Source organism: Sus scrofa, chromosome 5 (genome assembly GCF_054392235.1).
Source record: "Sus scrofa isolate SSC_HxYL_T2T_F1_AM1 chromosome 5, Sscrofa_HxYL_maternal_Yorkshire_Landrace_v2.0, whole genome shotgun sequence".
NCBI lineage: Eukaryota > Metazoa > Chordata > Mammalia > Artiodactyla > Suidae > Sus > Sus scrofa.
In genome coordinates this window covers 26,465,558-26,483,529 of record NC_139387.1, presented here as the reverse complement: position 1 = coordinate 26,483,529, position 17,972 = coordinate 26,465,558, and the positions used below count along the sequence as shown (strand labels likewise).

At 43.7% G+C, this 17,972-nt stretch overlaps 1 protein-coding gene across 50 annotated transcripts in view; it reads left to right on the top strand.

The window, feature by feature from the left end:
• Positions 1-17,972, top strand: part of R3HDM2 (R3H domain containing 2) — a 154,695-nt gene that overhangs the window by 123,996 nt on the left and 12,727 nt on the right. For 14 of the 50 annotated variants that reach the window (XM_021091857.2, XM_021091850.2, XM_021091856.2 and 11 more), the window contains 6 exons: positions 1,762-1,793; positions 6,532-6,764; positions 8,944-9,110; positions 16,334-16,576; positions 16,925-17,051; positions 17,289-17,449. In XM_021091857.2, the coding sequence (XP_020947516.2) occupies positions 1,762-1,793; positions 6,532-6,764; positions 8,944-9,110; positions 16,334-16,576; positions 16,925-17,051; positions 17,289-17,449 (963 nt within the window). Of the gene's footprint in view, positions 1-1,761; positions 1,794-1,890; positions 1,945-6,531; positions 6,765-8,943; positions 9,111-13,689; positions 13,792-16,333; positions 16,577-16,924; positions 17,052-17,288; positions 17,450-17,972 lie in introns of all 50 variants that reach the window. The other 36 variants (XM_021091846.2, XM_021091838.2, XM_021091844.2 and 33 more) reach the window with 5 other exon arrangements.

Sequence of the window (17,972 nt, the reverse complement as noted above, 5' to 3'; positions counted from 1 at the left end):
TCTAATCTTATATGTTATGTAGACTTCCGTTCTGAATCAGAAACATCTGTCCTCTAGATTATCCAGCCATAGCCTAAAGAGGGTTTTCTAACTTTATCTGCAAACCAGTTGAGTGGAATGAGTAGAGAGAGGTCATTTGTGCATGGCTGTGGCCAGTGATGACCTTAAATTGTGGACAGAGCAGGATGGTGGCTATTAGTAACAAACATGTATATAGTGCTTATTATCTTTCAGACCCTGCTCTTAGCACTTCATATACATTAATTTGTTTAATCTTTACACTAAGGCTGTGAAATGGGTTACATTATTTTCCTCAGAGAGACTGAGGCATAGAGAGGTTAAGTAACCTAAGATCATAACATAGTTAGTGAAAGCACTGGTATTTGAATTCAGGCGGTCTGGCTCCAGAGTCCATGATCTTAACTCCTGAAGTAAACCACCTCTCAATAACTTGCTCTGTTCTGAGCTCTTTAGGTTATGAAGTTTCAGTGACATCATAGTGTAGCTATCTGTGTTGTGCTCCTCTGCTTCACTGACACATGGACAGTGACTGTCCCACCATGCCAGCTATTAGCAAAGTCATTCTTAAAGCACAAGCAACTTTTAATAGGGTATTAGGGCATATTATGAACTATAACTATAGACAGACTGTATCTATCTACAACTGTAACAAAGTCAAGTTCTTCGCTCCTTTTTTCTCAAGCCTCTACTAATATATGTATTCTTTGTTAAATCCTATGGATTTATCACTTTCATTTCAGCACTTCCTAACCCTCGTTTGTTGTGGTAGAGGCATCAGGAGTCTCAAAAGGTCTAGATGAGAAGAAAAAATGGCCAAAGCCCACCATATGCCAAAGATTCCCATGCGGAGAGGAAGAAACCTGGCCAGTCAGAGGGAGCTGATTAAGAGCAGAGTTGTAGGTTGGGGTGGAAGAAATGAAGAGACAGTCCAAAAAGAAAGGGAATTTGCAAGAAGGGTGTTTGGATGGAAATGCTGCTGCTGCAGCCTTCTCTGGAGCCTGAGTTGTGTATTGGAAAAGCTGCCCCTTATAGGCTCTGCTCTGCATAGAGCCCACGGTGCTCAGCAGCTGAACACTCTTGGTACCTTTTTCTAAGGCTTGGAAGTCCACCATAATGCTTACTTCACTCAGCTCAGTGGCTTTGTCAGGAAACGATCCCGAAAGGAATGTTTCAGAATTGTAATTTTCTCATTTTTTCTAGGCTCTGAAAAGTACCTGCTTCCCCAATTTCTTACTCTCCTTGGGTCTCAGGTCAGAATGTCTTTCATTTTGGCCAGTGTAGAGGACAGAAATGGGATAGCCATTGAGGATGATTTCCCAAAAAAAACTAAATTTCTTTCTCTGGTCTCCCTTTTCCCTTCCTTTGAACACACTCTTTAGGACCAAGCACACCAGTTATTATGCTCAGCTTATCTCTAGAGAGAACAAATTTAGAGCTAAAAAGGAAATAATAGTTAGGTTAATACTTTCCTCTTTTTCCTTTCCATACTCCTACCTTTATCAACCTCTCTTTTTAAACACTCTGTGGGGAGGCTAAAAACGCCGAATGCTCTTTCTCATTAAAGGTGAGAAGTCAGATCGGGTGTGTGGGTGTGGGTCATCCTGTCTGTGCTCCCTCTCTTCCTGTTGGGGGGTGAGCGTGGTTTGAGGACCTTGGGTATTCATAGCATCATGGACACCCTTTTGGTTATGCCATGCTGTTTTCTTATAAGTTATTTTCCGTTTTCTCCCCCTCACCTAGACTGGCCAGAACGGATATCTAAATGACATCAGGTTAGTATCACTTAGCATGTTCCCCGCTTCTCATTGAGCTTTGTCAGTGAGGTTAATATAATCCTGTAATGATGTTTTCTTTGATGTTAACCAACAGACTCTCCAAAGAAGCCTTTTCTTCTAGCTCTCACAAGAGAAGGCAGATTTTTAGGTACCTCTGTGTGATCTATATCTCTCCTTGTTTTTTGTTTGTTTTTTTTTTTTTAATTTTATTTTGTTTCGCTGTAATCTTTTCAGCAGAGTGAGTTTGCTCCATGCATGGCTGCTTGTGGAATAATTCAATTTGTGGTTTTTGCAACATTGGATATTTTTCCCCATTTAAAAAAAAAAAAAAAGGCTCCTGTTCAATGACTTTATTTTTATTAAAGTTGCTGATTTAAGTCCTGGATAGGTCGTGAAGGGGACCAAATAAATATGTCTGGGATAGGTACTGCTCTATCCCAAAAGCTTGCTGGAATTGGGCATTTTTGGAGGATTTCAACATAGATTTATATTAAGGTAAAAGAATGGATGTCTTTTGGCTACCTTTTCAAATATGTGGGAAGACATGAAGAGCTTATCCTTGACCAGTATAGAGAATATTTTGTATCCTTAAGAAAGAATAATACAGGTGTTCCCACTATGGCACAGAAGGTTAAGGATCTGGCATTGTCTCTGTGGTGGCACAGGTTCAACCCCCAGCCATGAGCAGTGGATTAAGGAACCAACATTACCACGACTATGGCATAGCTTGCAACTGTGGCTTGGATTTGATCCCTGGCCCAGGAACTTCTATATACTGCAGGTGTGGCCAGAAAGAAAGGAAGAAAGAAAGAGAGGGAGGAAGGATGGAAAAAAGAAAGAATACTACATACACACATATGAAAAAATACTCAAACACCTCTGTTTATGTAGTTTTCTCTTTGGGACTATATAATATATAAGATGATCTCAGAAAGAACTTGTTCTGCTTTAGAATGGGCTTAGAGCATGTCCTTTATATGATTGTCCATGAGTTACTCTGAATGTTGGGGAAAGCTGCTGTGTTAATTTCTCAAGTGCCTAATACTCGCCATTTTCCACAAGGTGGTCGTGAGAATCTCCTTTTCATTTCAGTCTTAGTCTCACCCCAGACAGTTACACAAGGCAGTGGTGAGAGAAGCACTTTAGGACTGTATCCTGGCACCAACTCATTTTGAGTATATTCTTTTCATTTTACCAATAGAAAAACTATAGAGAACAGAAAACCTGAATATTTAATACTAGGATTCAGGTCTTAGACTTTTCAAAGGTCTTCTCTCTTTTTCGGTACTAGGCTTGATGGGAACTAACACATTTTAGAGCTCTCATTCTCAGTACTTTAGTTGTCCCTTCCCTATTTCCTCTCTAAAGCTAGTCAGACCATTGGGAATTAGGATAGCAAGATTTCCCCTTCTTGGGATAGAGGATCTGTCTCCCCTTCCACATCTCTGAGCTCTTTTTCCTAGATCAGCCTGCCCTGAGGTCTGTCTGAAAGCCCCGGGCAGAGACAGCTTTGCATTATGGGTAGTGGTTGAGATAGAGTCCACCTTAAGAAAAATTGTGTTCCATAAGACATTCCAGAATACCTATAATAAACAGAAGTTTTAAACTAATTCCTGTGTGTGACTTTGTAATACACAGTGCTTTACAGTTGCCAAAGTACACTATATCTGATTGAATTCTCTCAGTGTCCTGATTTGATAATCTGGTTTTTATATAAGAAACAAAAGCAGGAGTTCCCGTTGTGGCTCAGTGGAAACAAATCTTACTGGGAACCATGAGGTTATGGTTTTGATTCCTGGCCTCACTCAGTGGATTAAGGATCTGGTGTTGCCATAAGCTGTGGTGTAGGCCGGCAGCTACAGCTCCGATTAGACCCCTAGCCTGGGAACCTCCATATGCCACCAGTGTGGCCCTAAAACGACAAAAAAGACCAAAAAAAAAAAAAAGAAACAAACAAATAAATAAAAGCAGAGAGACTAAGTAGTTGACCCAAGTTTACATGGCTGTTAGTGGCAAAACTGGGGCTCTTTGGCCAGTGCTCTTTTTACCACACCACACCAGCTCTCTACAAACATCACCCCTTCCCCTCTGAGTATTGTTCCATTCAGAGCCTAATTGATTCATTGCTAAGAGTGATGCCCTTGTTAGTGCTGTGGAGCATCAGACTATATCAAACTGTGCGGATAATAGCTTGAAGAATCTAGCAAGCAGGTGCAACCCTCTCCTATCCAGACCTTTTAAGCTGGCTGCTTTCCATACTGAGTTTTGATTAAAGATCCAGGTCATCTAAAATACAGCTCCATGGATTCTTAAGGGGGTAACTTCTTCCTCTATTTGAGTAGTCCAGAACTATAGTGATTAGAAACAGATCTTCTCTAACTGCTTTAAGCCTTTCTTCCCAGGTGTGTGAAACAAATACTGATATACCAGATTTCATCATTTACATTGGCAATAACCATGGCAACTTCCTAATTCTTTGGATGATTCTATTCTGTGGATGAATAAGCCACACTGAGGCTTACTGATATATATTGCCACCTATATTCCATGGGCCTCTTTCCCCAGAGCCAACAAACTGGACTTCTCACCAGCACTAAATTTGCTTGTAAACCTAAGTTAGCTCCTGATTGCATAAGACTATGCAGTATGAATGTCCTCTGTCCTTCACTGTCTAACACACACAACCCAATCTATCGCTCATAATTAAATCTGGTAACTTTCTGTAATTGCCTTATTTTTAGGGTATAAAGACATGACTAGAGAAGGAAAACTAATCTCTTTCCTAGCCCAGACTCAACTCTCTCAGTGGTGTAGTGTGCTAACCAAGGTTAGTCAGAAGATCATCAGACAATCCACATTTGAGCACTTGGCCATCACTGTCTTGAGATCTGGATAAGTACAAAAGTGCTACCATTTTGGTTCAAGTTTCCTAGGGTGTTTGGTTTAAAGTTGACTCATTCACTGTCTATCCCTAAAAAAAAAAAGGAAAGTATGACGAAATTGTCCTGATAGTGCAGTATTTGATTTAAGTATAAAATGCCATTAGGGCTTGTCTTGCAAAATTCAAGTTCTGATGAACAGCCTTATCCCTTGCTACTTCTGTATCCCCATATCTTACAAACACATACGTCTTTATTGAGTCCTTTCAGTTGACTTGTTTTGTCCATGAGGGCTGTTGGCTCTCACTTCTGGTCTGGTTCTATTCCCAGAGAGTCCCTGATTTATGCTCATTTCTTGTTTCCCATTCTACTTTTGGCATTCCAAAGAGAAAGAGATAGTCTTGGGGAAAAAGGAATATTTTCCAGTCCTCTGTTCTAACTGTATAGAGAGAAGCATTGAGGTTGTATATACATCTCCTGAGGATTCATAGAATTAGCATGTCCCTAACCAGCTATGCCACTGTGTTCTTAGCCCACCATGATTGGCTTGACTAAAAACTAATATAGTGACCCTAGCATATATTTTGCCTGTTTTTCCTACAGTACCTTTGGAATAGATATTCTAATAAAGATAGGTATTTTCTTTAATATTATCCCCTTAAGGAAAATACCTTTCTTTATTAGAATAACTCTGAGCCTAAAGTCTTTGAAGCAAAAGGGATTGGGATAGGGTTTTTTTGGGGGGGTGTTTTGTTTTGTTTTGCTGGGTCAGATAGTGATGAAATGAGGGAACCCAAGAAACTATGATTTTTGCTCAGTAGCTCTGCACTATACATACCAAAATCTTTATAATTGTTGTCATTTGGTATCCTTAGGTCATCAGTTGCTGGGAGGTAGGGGATATGAAAGGCAAATTCCTGGTTCTTGGTTGCTTATTAATTAAGAGTTCAACAAGACTTAGGGTTTTCCTCAGGCTGATAACCTCATCTATCTTGAGGGGTACAGCTCTTGATAAGTACAGACAGTGATTATGGCATCAGGATAACCCTGGTATTTCCAGAGCAAAATAAAGAGATGAATCCCTTTTCTCAATAGACTTGTGCCTTGCCTACGGCAATAGGTTTATTAATATAGAAGCAAGCCTATGCTCTTTGCCCAAATCTTGAGGGCATATTTGCTTGATCATGCTGAGAGGGTCAGCCTTTAGAGACCCTGGAACCATTTGTTCCCAGATATCAACACAAAACTTCCACAAAACAAGTTGGGTTGATTCCAGACTATCAGACTAAGTTTTCCAGAATGCCCCTTTAGTCCACTACATTTTTCTTTCCAAACCTGGAAAAGTAGCCATAAGCAGCTCCTCTGCTGGTTTAAACATGTGTTTTGTGGAAGATGTGTTGTAGGATTTATCCATGACGTTGGCTACTCCTGCCTTCTAGAAACAGTAACTTCTAAGAGTCCTTTTATTTTAAGAACTCCCAGAAGGAACTGGTACCCCTCTGCTCCCCACTATTTCCTGCATGTGTGGGATCCTTGCAGGGCCAGGGGGGGAAAGAATTCACAGCCAATCTCAGCATCATGTGTGTGGTTTCCCATCCACCTCTGGTCTGATGTATTGAATTAGTTGCCAGTGCACTGTCTTCCAGATTTGCCTCTGTGCTCTTTGTTACTGTACTGGATCTGTTCTGTTTGCTCCCATGAAGTCTTGGTTGGCCAGCTAACTAACAAGAAGTCAGTGTCCATCCTCCCCCAACCCTCACCCCTTATTTGTTACTGAAAGAATAGAAATGAACTTTCTCTAGCCCTTCTTCTGAAATGGTAGGTGAGGGATGCTCTGACCACTGTGGTCTCCACAGGGGAAACCGTGAGGGGCTGAGCCGTACCTCAAGCAGCCGCCAGAGCAGCACAGACAGCGAACTCAAATCCCTGGAGCCACGGCCTTGGAGCAGCACAGACTCTGACGGCTCTGTCCGGAGCATGCGGCCCCCCGTCACCAAGGCCAGCAGCTTCAGTGGAATCTCTATCCTCACCCGGGGTGACAGCATTGGGAGCAGTAAAGGTGGCAGTGCTGGAAGGATCTCCAGGCCAGGTACCATAGCTTCTCTCCTTCCGTCATTTCTTATCTTCTGCAAAACATCACTGGTATTTACTTCTTTTCTTCTTTTTCGGCCATACCCATGGCATCTGGAAGTTCCCAGGCCAGGGATCAAATCCGAGCTGCAGCTTTGGCCTGCACTACAGCTGCAGCAACACTGGATTCTTAACCCACTGCTCTGGGCCGGGGATCCAACCAGAGCTGCCACAGAGAGAAGCTGGCTCATTAACCCACTATACCACAGCCGGAACTCCACTGATGTTTACTTTTAACAAAACACTTGGCCATTGGGAAACCTAACACAGCCAGATGAGGGGAAATTTGATTTCTTGGATCTGTTGTCCTTTTGAGTCCTTTTCTCTGATAGTCTTTCAAACCTTCTTTCCTAATTGAAAAACACCAATTGGAATTAGGTTATTTTATCTGATTTTTGACCGAGATAGGACATCCCTATCAGCCCAGGTTCTGGTTATGTACTAAAATGAGGGTGATAACTACTTTCATTCTTTGGCCCTTGAGATTATAGAGTGTTTATAGAGCAGACAGAATCGTTTGTAATTTTGTAATTAATTGGTAGCAGCCAGTAGGCTAGAACTTGAAGAAGTACTACTGTGGCTGCTTCTGTGGAGCCCAGTCACTGAGGAGTATGTGTTCCACCTGCCAGCCTGGTAACCATTCTTCAGCTCTCCTGAGCTGCTTTATAACCTTCATCTGTCCCTGCACTCTTAGCACAGGGTTATTTACCTCTTTTTGCTCATGGAGCCTCTATTTCACCATCCTCCTGCCTCTGAAGAATTACTTCATTTTCATCGCAGAAGTTCTGCAGGTCTTCCCTTCAAAAGACATCAGTAGTGGTGAAAATTTTGCCTCTGTTGGGTCTCTGTTGCCCTTTTCCGTTGACCTTTTTTTGGCCGCACCTGTCACTTGTGGAAGGAAATTCTGAGGCAGATCGAACTTGTACCACAGCAGTGACCTGAGCCACAGTAGTGACCTCACTGGATCTGTAACCCACTGAGCCGTAGGGGAACTCCCTGTTACCTCCTTTCTAATCCCACTGCCTCTGCCTTTATCCAGGCCTTTATTCAAGCTGGTTTCCCTGCTCTATCCTCATCCTTTTTGGAGCCAGTTCACTAATCTAAAACGTAGATCTAATCACATCGGTCCTGTCTTAAAAATATTCATGTTTCTGCATTCCCTGCATAATAAAACTCAAGTTTCTTAATATAACATAAGGTCCTGACTCCAGATTGCCAACTCAGTCTCATTTCTTGATGACCATCCTTCTCTGGCCCTCTGACCATTTCTTGAATATGGCATTAACTTTGTCCCCTCTTGGTCTGATAGACCTTCTATTCATCCTTAAAACCCATTTCTCTCGCCACTTCTTTAAATCCTTCCCTCTAACCCTCCCAAGAGTTATACTTCCTCATCTTTGCTTTCACACAATTTTGTTGTATCACTAATGGATCCCTTATCCTTATCAGATTGTAATCATTGTGTGGATGTCCATCTCCTGTTGGAAGAGCCTGTGCCACTTAAGGGCAAGGACTGTGTTCCCTTTACCTTTATGTCTTCAGTTTATTGTACGATGCCTATGCATAGTAAATATTCAGTAATAGCATTTTATGTAAATGCGTGCATCACTTGGAGAGCCTGGAAATGGGGGAAATAGTTAGATGAAGGTTGTGTGTATGTGTGTCCAAGGGCATGTACTTGGAATTTGCCTTCTCCGCAACTTTCATGAGATGCTACAAGTTGAGAAGAAATCAAAGAGAAGATAGGTCTTTAAAGGGACTAGGAATCTATAGCTTCCCAGGAAGCAGACGTTCATGTTTTCAGCTGTCTAATCATGATGGGCAGATTCTAGGTACCCCAGGGAAGATGCTTCAGCAGCCTCACATTTTGTTCATTTCCAAAACCAAACAGTGACAGTCAAGGTGGTTACTGTCCCTGAGGAGCAGAAACCTGCTAAGATGAGGACTCCCACCAGTAGGATAACTGAAGTGCATCTGTGCTTGTGCTTGGATCTCCCCAAGACAATGTGGGAATGGACAGAAGGGGAATGATAAGGAAAACAGTAAGGAAAGAGTAAAGCCTGGCAACTGTGCCCTCCAGGGGTGGTATGTTCATGACTTGTGCTTACAACTCTTGCTGGGTCTCCCCTTTGCCTTAGGTATGGCGCTAGGTGCCCCAGAAGTGTGCAACCAGGTCACCTCATCCCAGTCTGTCCGGGGCCTTCTCCCTTGTACTGCCCAGCAACAGCAGCAGCAGCAGCAACTTCCTGCTCTCCCACCCACGCCTCAGCAACAGCCACCCTTGAATAATCACATGATCTCACAGGTGAGTCACCACTCAGTGCCAGAGCCCCCTCTGCTCTGATTCAAACAAGCTCTGGAAGTACAGTCATGTCTCTTGTGCAGTGGGTGGCAGGAAAGATCTGTTTTTGGAGACATGCCACTCCCTCCCCCATTTCTTGTTAGTTGTGGGGAGAAAAGACTAAGGGCAAAGGGTTGGCCAAAGTGCTCTTAGTAAAGTCAGCCTGGGAGTTTTTCTGCTTTATATTTCTTTCTTTTCCTCTTGAAAAATGTCAGCGGGATCTTTAACCCTAATCCACGTTTCTCCCCCCATCCTGTGTAATTAGCAAGGTGATTTTCCTCCCTGTATCCATACATGGAGCTCGAAAAGATTACAGTTCCCACCATAGTCTAGCTGAATGTGTTCATACGGCTGTTGATCCCTAAACAAATATTTATGTGTTGGGATTTGGAAGAACGGAAAGGAAACCACACTCATCAAGATCCCTGCCATACACCGTCACTGCTGTGACTTGGGGCACTGCTGTGGTACAGATGTAAGCCCTAGAACATCTGCATGCTATGGGCATGGCCAAAAAAAAGCACAAAACCCTCCAGCGTCTTTCTTTCCTGTGCCATAAAAGAGTTCTGCCTTTTTTTTGGGGGGGGGAGCGCATGCCCACAGCATGCACAAGTTCTAGGCCAGGGATTGAACCCATACTACAGCAGCAACCTGAGCCACTGCAGTGACAGTGCCAGATCTTTAACCCACTGAGCCACACAGGAACTCCAGAAGAGCTCTTTCTCCTTCTGTTCTGGACTGTTGGATGTTGATACTAACTAGGGTTTGAAAACTAACTAGAAGTTTTGCTTCAGTGGAGAGACCATGCAAGTCATCAGCCTAACAATCAGATCCTGTTCTAAACTGGAACCTCAGTGTTCTAGGTTTAAAGTCTCCTTAATACTCTGAGGCAAGTTGTGCTGAGATCTTTACTTACTCTTTTTTTTTTTGATAAATTGGTTTTCATTTTTTATTGAAGTATAGTTGATTTACAGTGTTGTGTTAGTTTATCTTTACTTACTCTTTTCTTCCATGAATAGAGCCCTTCATGAATAGAATAAAGCCTGCACTTTATCCTGGAATATTCTTTGATAGTCAGGAAGCCAATACGTCTATATTAGAATTCAAGTTCTCGTTTCACCTCCCAGATTCCCTCATTTCCCTGCTCAGTTAGTCCAGCTTAACCTCAGATATATCTCTTCCATAGGTACAAGAAGTAAGTCCTAAGCACTCATACCCTAGGAACTGGAAACTAGAGTGGAAACACCCCGGAACGGCCCAGTACGACCCCATTCATATATTGTGAAATGAAGCTAAAATAGAACATTGAGGATCTAGGAACCTCTGCTTTGTGGCTTAATGTAACCCACGTGCATGTCATTCCAAGTCCTTCATCTCAGTCCCTAGATCAGTTTCTCTATAGTCCTGACTTTCTTATTTTACCACCATATACCTACCACCTCATCAAGTCTCATTCACATCAGCTTACCTCCCTCCATACTGAAACACGGCATGTGTGTTTGTGCTTTTCCCTGTCTGTGTCTTAATTCAGACCTGTAATTGGATAAACCTGAACTTCTCCCTCTGGCTGACCCCTCTTTCTGTGTGTGTCTCACTTTTTTAGGGTCCCACTATTTTTTTGAGTTTTCTAAAATGTATGTATGTTAATACAATTCTGTTCCCTTTTCTGCCTCTTAATTTTCCATCTGCCTCCTCCTTCCATCCATATCTAGAAACAGACAGCAAAAGTGGGAAGGGAATAAAGAGATAAGTAAAGAGAAAAACCATTTGGGACTGAAAAAATTTTAGATAGAATGTTCAGGTGACCGGCCTTAAATCTCAAACTTTTACTCCGAATCTGTCCCTCCATCTGAATCATGAGAGTCAGTTGTTGGTATTCACTGGTCTCCTACAGGGAGTACATTGTTAGGCGAGGCCCTATAGATTGGGAACAAGGGAACATTATTTGGTACAGAGATATCAAAAATTTATTCTTACAGTTAATTGCAATCACAAACTCCAAACTAAAATATCTTTATGCTGGTTAAGTTTTGCTGTGTCTGAAGCACTTATGGTAGCTGCTAATATACCTACTGCTTCTTTCTTTCTTCTTTTTCTTTTTCCTTGTCTCTCAACTCAAGTTGCTGAACCTCAGAGTACTTACTGTTTAGTTTCTCAAATGGTGCAGGGATGAAGGAAGTAAACACGCCCCCCCCCCACACACACACCACTGTGCTTACTTTAAAGGTTTTCCTTTTGAAGAAAAACTTAGAAAAGGTAGTTACCTTTACCTCCGTAGCAAAAAGCATTTGCCCCAGGCCTCAGGACAGTGCTGGCTAAACTATGCTTTTTCCCTTCTTGGCAGACCCCTGCTGTCAAAGCAGGCTTCCATATCATGTATCAGCAGAACATGTGAAACCAAGGGGTAAGGCTGAGTGTTAAAGAGCCAGTGGCTACCTTTTGCCCAGAGTCCTCTGAGCCTCTCTGTAGAGTCCAGTCAGGATCCAGGAGTCAATGATCCAACCCAGAAGTCACCAGTAGGTGGCAGTCACATCCCTCAGGCCAGTCTTTAGCTTCTCCCATGTTTTTTTGGAAGTTCCCTAGCTCTGGAGTTTGAGGTTAGTAGATGCAAACTATTACATTTAGAATGGAAAAACAACAAGGTCCTACTGTATAGCATAGGGAACTATATCCAATTTCCTGGAATAGACCATGATGGAAAATAATATAAAAAAAGAATGTATATATGCGTAAAAAATAAAGCACTTCAAAACAGCAAAAAAAAAAGCACAGAAATGCCTTCCTTTACCACTACCCTTCCTCAGCCAGGAGAGACCTAATAGAAGAGCATCATTTCTTCCCTCTTCACTTTTTACTCAAAACTTAAAAATGTGAAGAGAACAGGCAGAGCTGTTTTACCACTTCTCTGTCCTTAAGGCCTCCCCTTGTCCCCCTGAGAATGTGAGGCCTGAGTATGACAGGCCCTCCCGCAAGAGAAAGAAGAGGATTAGGATAATAGAAAATGCGTTTAAAAGCTACCAGCACTGGTAGCTCATTCTGAATAGCTTGCCAGCAGTTATATTTGGAATGCTGCTGGCTTACAGAAAGTAGGTGTGCCAGGAGAGCTGAGAGCTTATTTTCAAGGCTGTAGTAGCATCTCTCCCAGGTCACACAGTGGATTCTCAGTAACTTTTTCCTGACCAAGATGATTTACATTTTACCTAGTGTAGATATCAGGAGTATTCTCCATTGTGGGTATCCTCTAATTCCTGGACTCTGCCTCTTGGAACTGTTCTCTGTGAAAGTGCCTCCCAGGAGATATATGGCAGGGGATGATATAGATACCTTGGTCCCCTACAACTCTTAATACTCTAAACTTGGAAGGAAGAAGGAGAGTTTTACAAACAAAAAGACGTTTATGTAATTCCACCTGACTTCCTTCCTCCTCCCCTCCTCGCTGCTGCTAGAGTGGAGCAGAAGGAACATACATCAGGCAAAGCTAGGTTCCCATCCCTGCTCTGCCGCATTAGCTGTGTGATTTAATCTCTCTGAGCCCTACTGTCTTAACTGCAAATATAAGATATCATATCTCCCAATAGGATTATTGTGAGGTTGTAATGAGATAATGCATGTAAATGAGACAATGTATATTGGCATTATTTCCCCTTCTCTTCCTGGCCTCTCTCCTTTCTCCTACCCCTCCTACCATCAGGGGCTATGACTGGAGAACTGATAAGGTGCGTGAAATGGCTGGAGGGGAAGAAAGGAGAGAAAAAAATAACTCCCCATTAGTTGGTGTAGAACACATCGCATTCCTAATAAACAAGTCCTCCTGCTTGAGGCCAGTGAAGGGACCCAAGGAACAAAAGCTAAAACGAGGCTATTTATATTTTATTCCTAAATCCCTCCCTGTTTGCTTATGGGGGCATTTTTCATACTGCCCTCACAGCCTGGAGGCACACAGAACAATCACGGAGCAGGAGGAAGTAGAGGAACCAGGCGTGAACTGGCTGTTTTTTCCTTCTCTGCCCTCGGGAGAGAGAGATGATCCTTGCGAATGAGCAATTCCTCCAAGAGAGCTGTGGTGTGAAATCAGGACCGTGCCTGGGAGAGCTGAACCAGACCTTGCATGACCCTTTCTACAGAAGCAGGAATCCCTTCTCAAGTGGGCATTCAAGGAGGGTTGTGCTCCCTAGGAATCATGTGCTTAGGGAAAATGCTTGGGGAAAAAACTGCATTTGGAATCAGGCAGCAGACTCTGGCTCTGAAAGTCCTAAGATTGCTTACAACAGCTGCAAAGTTCCTAGTGGCCAGTGGGGCAGAGTGTGCAGTGGGTCTGTCCTGATAGGAGAGATTGCCTCTTTGTTAGGGATGTGAAAGCCACAAGCTGTCCCAAGCTTGGTCTCCAGCCTGCTCAGCAGCCGTACTCTTCACATGAAGTTTCTTTTATGATTAACCTTGTTGTTCCTTCCCTTTCCCTCCCCATCTCTGCCCCTACCACCCTTGCCTCTCCCTTTGCCTCCCTTTTCTCTTCCCTTCCCACATGTCTCTCGCTGGTCCACAGCCAGTCCCAGCTCTGCAGCCCGCTCCGCAGCCTGTTCAGTTCTCTCCAGGCTCCTGTCCCCAAGTCCTTCTGCCAGTCTCTCCGCCCCAGCAGTACAACATGGTATAAACTCCATTCCCCTTTTTTGTCTTGTCCACGTGTGGCCTGTATCTGTGGGTGTGTCTGGACAGTCTGTGACAACCTTGAAAAGCAGTTGTGCTTTTTGAAAGGACCATTGTTAGAAGATATTTCTTCTTGAGGGGCCAGCCCAGGCTGAGCTATACTTCATTCTAGTGACCTCATCACAGCACTTTCAAAAGATGCCTAAATGTTAGACAGAAAAGAACACCGAGTTCTCCTAAGTTTCAAGAGGGGAAACAAAATCGGATGTTGTCCAAACCTGGGCTCCCCATCCTCTCCACCATGTGCATTCTTCATCTCGTCTGCTCCCCAAACAGGTCTGAGGAGCCCAGTTTATTCTGTATAGAATAATTTTCTTTAAAACTAAAAACACAGCTGCAGATTTCTCTGGTACCACTGGTAAAAACTTAAAATGTTCCCCTATTTTACCATGTCTTTTTACATAAAAAATATCCTCCTCTTTTGGATAGCACATGCTGTTTAAATTGTTTGTACCCTGACTACAAATCCTTTGAAGATCTAATTTGTCTCTAAGTTAATACCTTCTATCATGGTTATAGGAGACCTGATTTTTTTTTAAGTTTTATGTTAATCACACCTGTCTGCTTTTTCACTAGAATCCCTTCTTTCTGTCATCTCTTATCTCCATTCTGAAAAGTCCTAGACTATGAACCTCATAATAATGTGCAGTCCAGTCCTCTTGGCATCTATTCCTACCCTCTAAGGTAGCAAAAGAGCTAAGATCAAAATCCCTTAAAATTGAATGAAACCACAAGGAAGCATTGTCTTTTGTTTCTACTAGTTTCTTTTGCAAAAGAACTTCTGCTCTGTATTATATGTATATGTGTATGTTAATTACTGTCCAGGGAGCAGAAGGATGAGGAAGCTAACAAACTAACCTATCACTATACAAGTGAGAGATAGAACACCATCACTCTTGCTGCTTAGAGAAGAGGGCTGGGAGAGAAGGCAATTACAGACTAGCCAGTCAGTCTCGCCCTCCAGCTTGGCCACTCACCCTGACCTCCTTTCAGAGGTGAGAATTGGAAGTGGTTTCTGAAGGGCAGGAGAACTCTAAGCAAGTGTCAGAGAACAGAGGTGGAAATGACTTCAAGAGGAAGAAAGGAGAATAGCAGCAGGAGTTGAGAGCCCACCAGTCTTTCCACTGCACAGGCAGAGCTGGGGAGCCACATGAACCCACCCATAATCCATGCAAGGTGTTATCTGGGTCCTTTATTATAAAAACAAGATTTATGGCAACCTAGGGGCCCTCTGTATGGTTTGGAGGCATGAGGAAGACAGGAAATAGAATGACTTGTAGTCTTTTTTTCTCCCGCTAATTTGTCCTGTTTTTTTTTATGTATAGAAGTTGTATCATTGCTCCCACCTCCCCAGGACTATTTCTAATAAAGATCGTAATCAGAGTGGTCCTATGTGGTAGGGAAACTGGCTCTGGAATTGGGCTTCAAACAGGTGTTCAATTCATAGCAGTTTTTTTTTGGCCATACCCCTTGCATGTGGAAGTTCCCAGTCCAGGATCAAACCTCTGCCACAGCTGTAACCAGAGCCACAGCAGTGACAGTTCCAGATCCTTAACCCACTGAGCCATCAGGGAATTCCCAACTCATAGCAATTTTTAAAAATTTAAAAAAAAAAAAATTTTTTTTCTTCTTTTTAGGGCCACACCTACAACATATGGAAGTTCCTAGGCTAGGTGTTGATTTGGACCTGCAGCTGCTGGCCTGTGCCACAGTCACAGCCACACCAGATCCAAGCCATGTCTGCAACCTGCACTTTAGCTTGCAGCAATGCTGGATCCTTTAACCCACTGAGAGCGGCCAGGATCGAATGCATATCCTCATGATACTACTCAGGTTCTTAACCCACAGAGCCACAATGGGAACTCCGTTAACGTATAGCAATTTAAAACATCATATGACAGGAGTTCCCTGGTGACCTAGCAGGTGAAGGATCCAGTGCTGTCACTGCTGGTGAGGGGGGCTTCAATCCCTGGCCCAGGAACTTATGCATGCCACGGGCATGGCCAAATAAATAAATAAATGAGGAGTTCCCGTCGTGGCACAGTGGTTAACGAATCCGACTAGGAACCATGAGGTTGCGGGTTCGGTCCCTGGCCTTGCTCAGTGGGTTAACGATCCTGTGTTGCCGTGAGCTGTGGTGTAGTTTGCAGACGCGGCTCGGATCCCGCATTGGCTGTGGCTCTGGTGTAGGCTGGTGGCTACAGCTCTGATTCGACCCCTAGCCTGGGAACCTCCATATGCCTCGGGAGAGGCCCAAGAAATAGCAAAAAGACAAATAAATAAATAAATGAAATACCATATGACTGATGCTTAGGGCTGAAACGTGCCTCCCAGGGCACAGAGGCAGGAGTGTCCCCAATGGGTATAAGTAAGGAAGGCTGTAGAGAGGAATACTATTTCTGTCTATCTGTCTGACTGTGTTGAGGTCAAAGACATAGGGCTTGATATGACCTCAGTCCTTGGGTCTCTCCTACTCTCAATAGGCAGACGACCTCAACAACCCCTTTGGACAAATGAGCCTTAGCCGCCAAGGTTCTACTGAAGCAGCTGACCCATCTTCAGCTCTGTTCCAGACCCCACTTATCTCTCAGCACCCGCAGCAGACTAGCTTCATCATGGCTTCTACAGGACAGCCTCTCCCTACTTCCAACTATTCCACTTCTAGCCATGCACCACCTACTCAGCAAGTCCTGCCACCCCAGGGCTACATGCAGCCCCCTCAACAGGTGAGTGGCTCGGGTTCCCAGTTTAAATCACTAATTGAGTTTGTCCAGTATTATAATCCTTTTTTTCTTGCTCCTCTGGTTTAGCCAAACTGGAGGGAATACCTGTCTCCCACCTGCATTTCCCCACCTTGCACTTGAGAATAGTCTTTCTAGTCAGAAGGTTATCTTTCTATATAATATAAGCCCTTCCTGTTCTGTTTCAAACTTGTATACTAATGCTGCAGTTTCAGGCCCAGAATATCTCCATTTACAGACTTCTGGTAATTGACCTTGATGTTTTTAATAGTTCAGGGATGCTGGGGCTGAATTTGAGGGACCTTCTCATATATCTGCTTCCTCCCACCGTAGATCCAGGTTTCTTACTATCCCCCTGGACAGTATCCTAACTCCAACCAGCAATATCGACCTCTTTCTCACCCGGTGGCCTACAGCCCCCAACGTGGTCAGCAGCTGCCTCAGCCATCCCAGCAGCCTGGTAAGAGGAACTGCTGATATCAAAAGGCAGTTAATAAGGGAAGGGAAGAAACTGGGAAAGAATTACCTTCCCCATTTAAGGGGGGTGGGAGGGCAGGAATGATTAGGGTCCTAAAGAAGAACACATGATCTCCAGAAAAAGAAAGGTAAAATAGACAGAAAGAAAATTCCTGAGAGTGTGACATCCCAAACATTGTTGAGACTATCCTAATGTCTTCTCTGCCTTGCCCATCCCTAGGTTTACAGCCCATGATGCCTAATCAGCAGCAGGCGGCTTACCAAGGCATGATTGGGGTCCAGCAGCCACAGAACCAGGGCCTACTCAGCAGCCAGAGGAGCAGCATGGGGGGCCAGATGCAAGGCCTGGTGGTTCAGTACACTCCGCTGCCTTCTTACCAGGTGGGTGCATTCTGCATTGAGAAAGATCACCCAGGAGTTCCCGTCGTGGCGCAGTGGTTAACGAATCCGACTAGGAACCATGAGGTTGCGGGTTCGATCCCTGCCCTTGCTCAGTGGGTTAACGATCCGGTGTTGCCGTGAGCTGTGGTGTAGGTTGCAGACGCGGCTCGGATCCTGCATTGCTGTGGCTCTGGTGTAGGCCGGTGGCCACGGCTCCGATTGGACCTCTAGCCTGGGAACCTCCATATGCCGCGGGAGCGGCCCAAGAAATAGCAAAAAGACAAAAAAAAAAAAAAAAAAAGAAAAAAGAAAGATCACCCAGTCCTTGAGAGGAGGAAAAGGAGGACAGTTTCCCACATCACCCAGTCTGACAACTCTAACACTAAAAACATTGTTTATTTTACCCCTAGAATTTTTAGGTTTTCTTCCTCTGAAAGAAAGCTCAGAGAGTCTGAGAAGGGTCTTTATTTAAATTGTTCAGTCTTGATACAGCTATGATGAATATATATATGCCCAGAAAAGT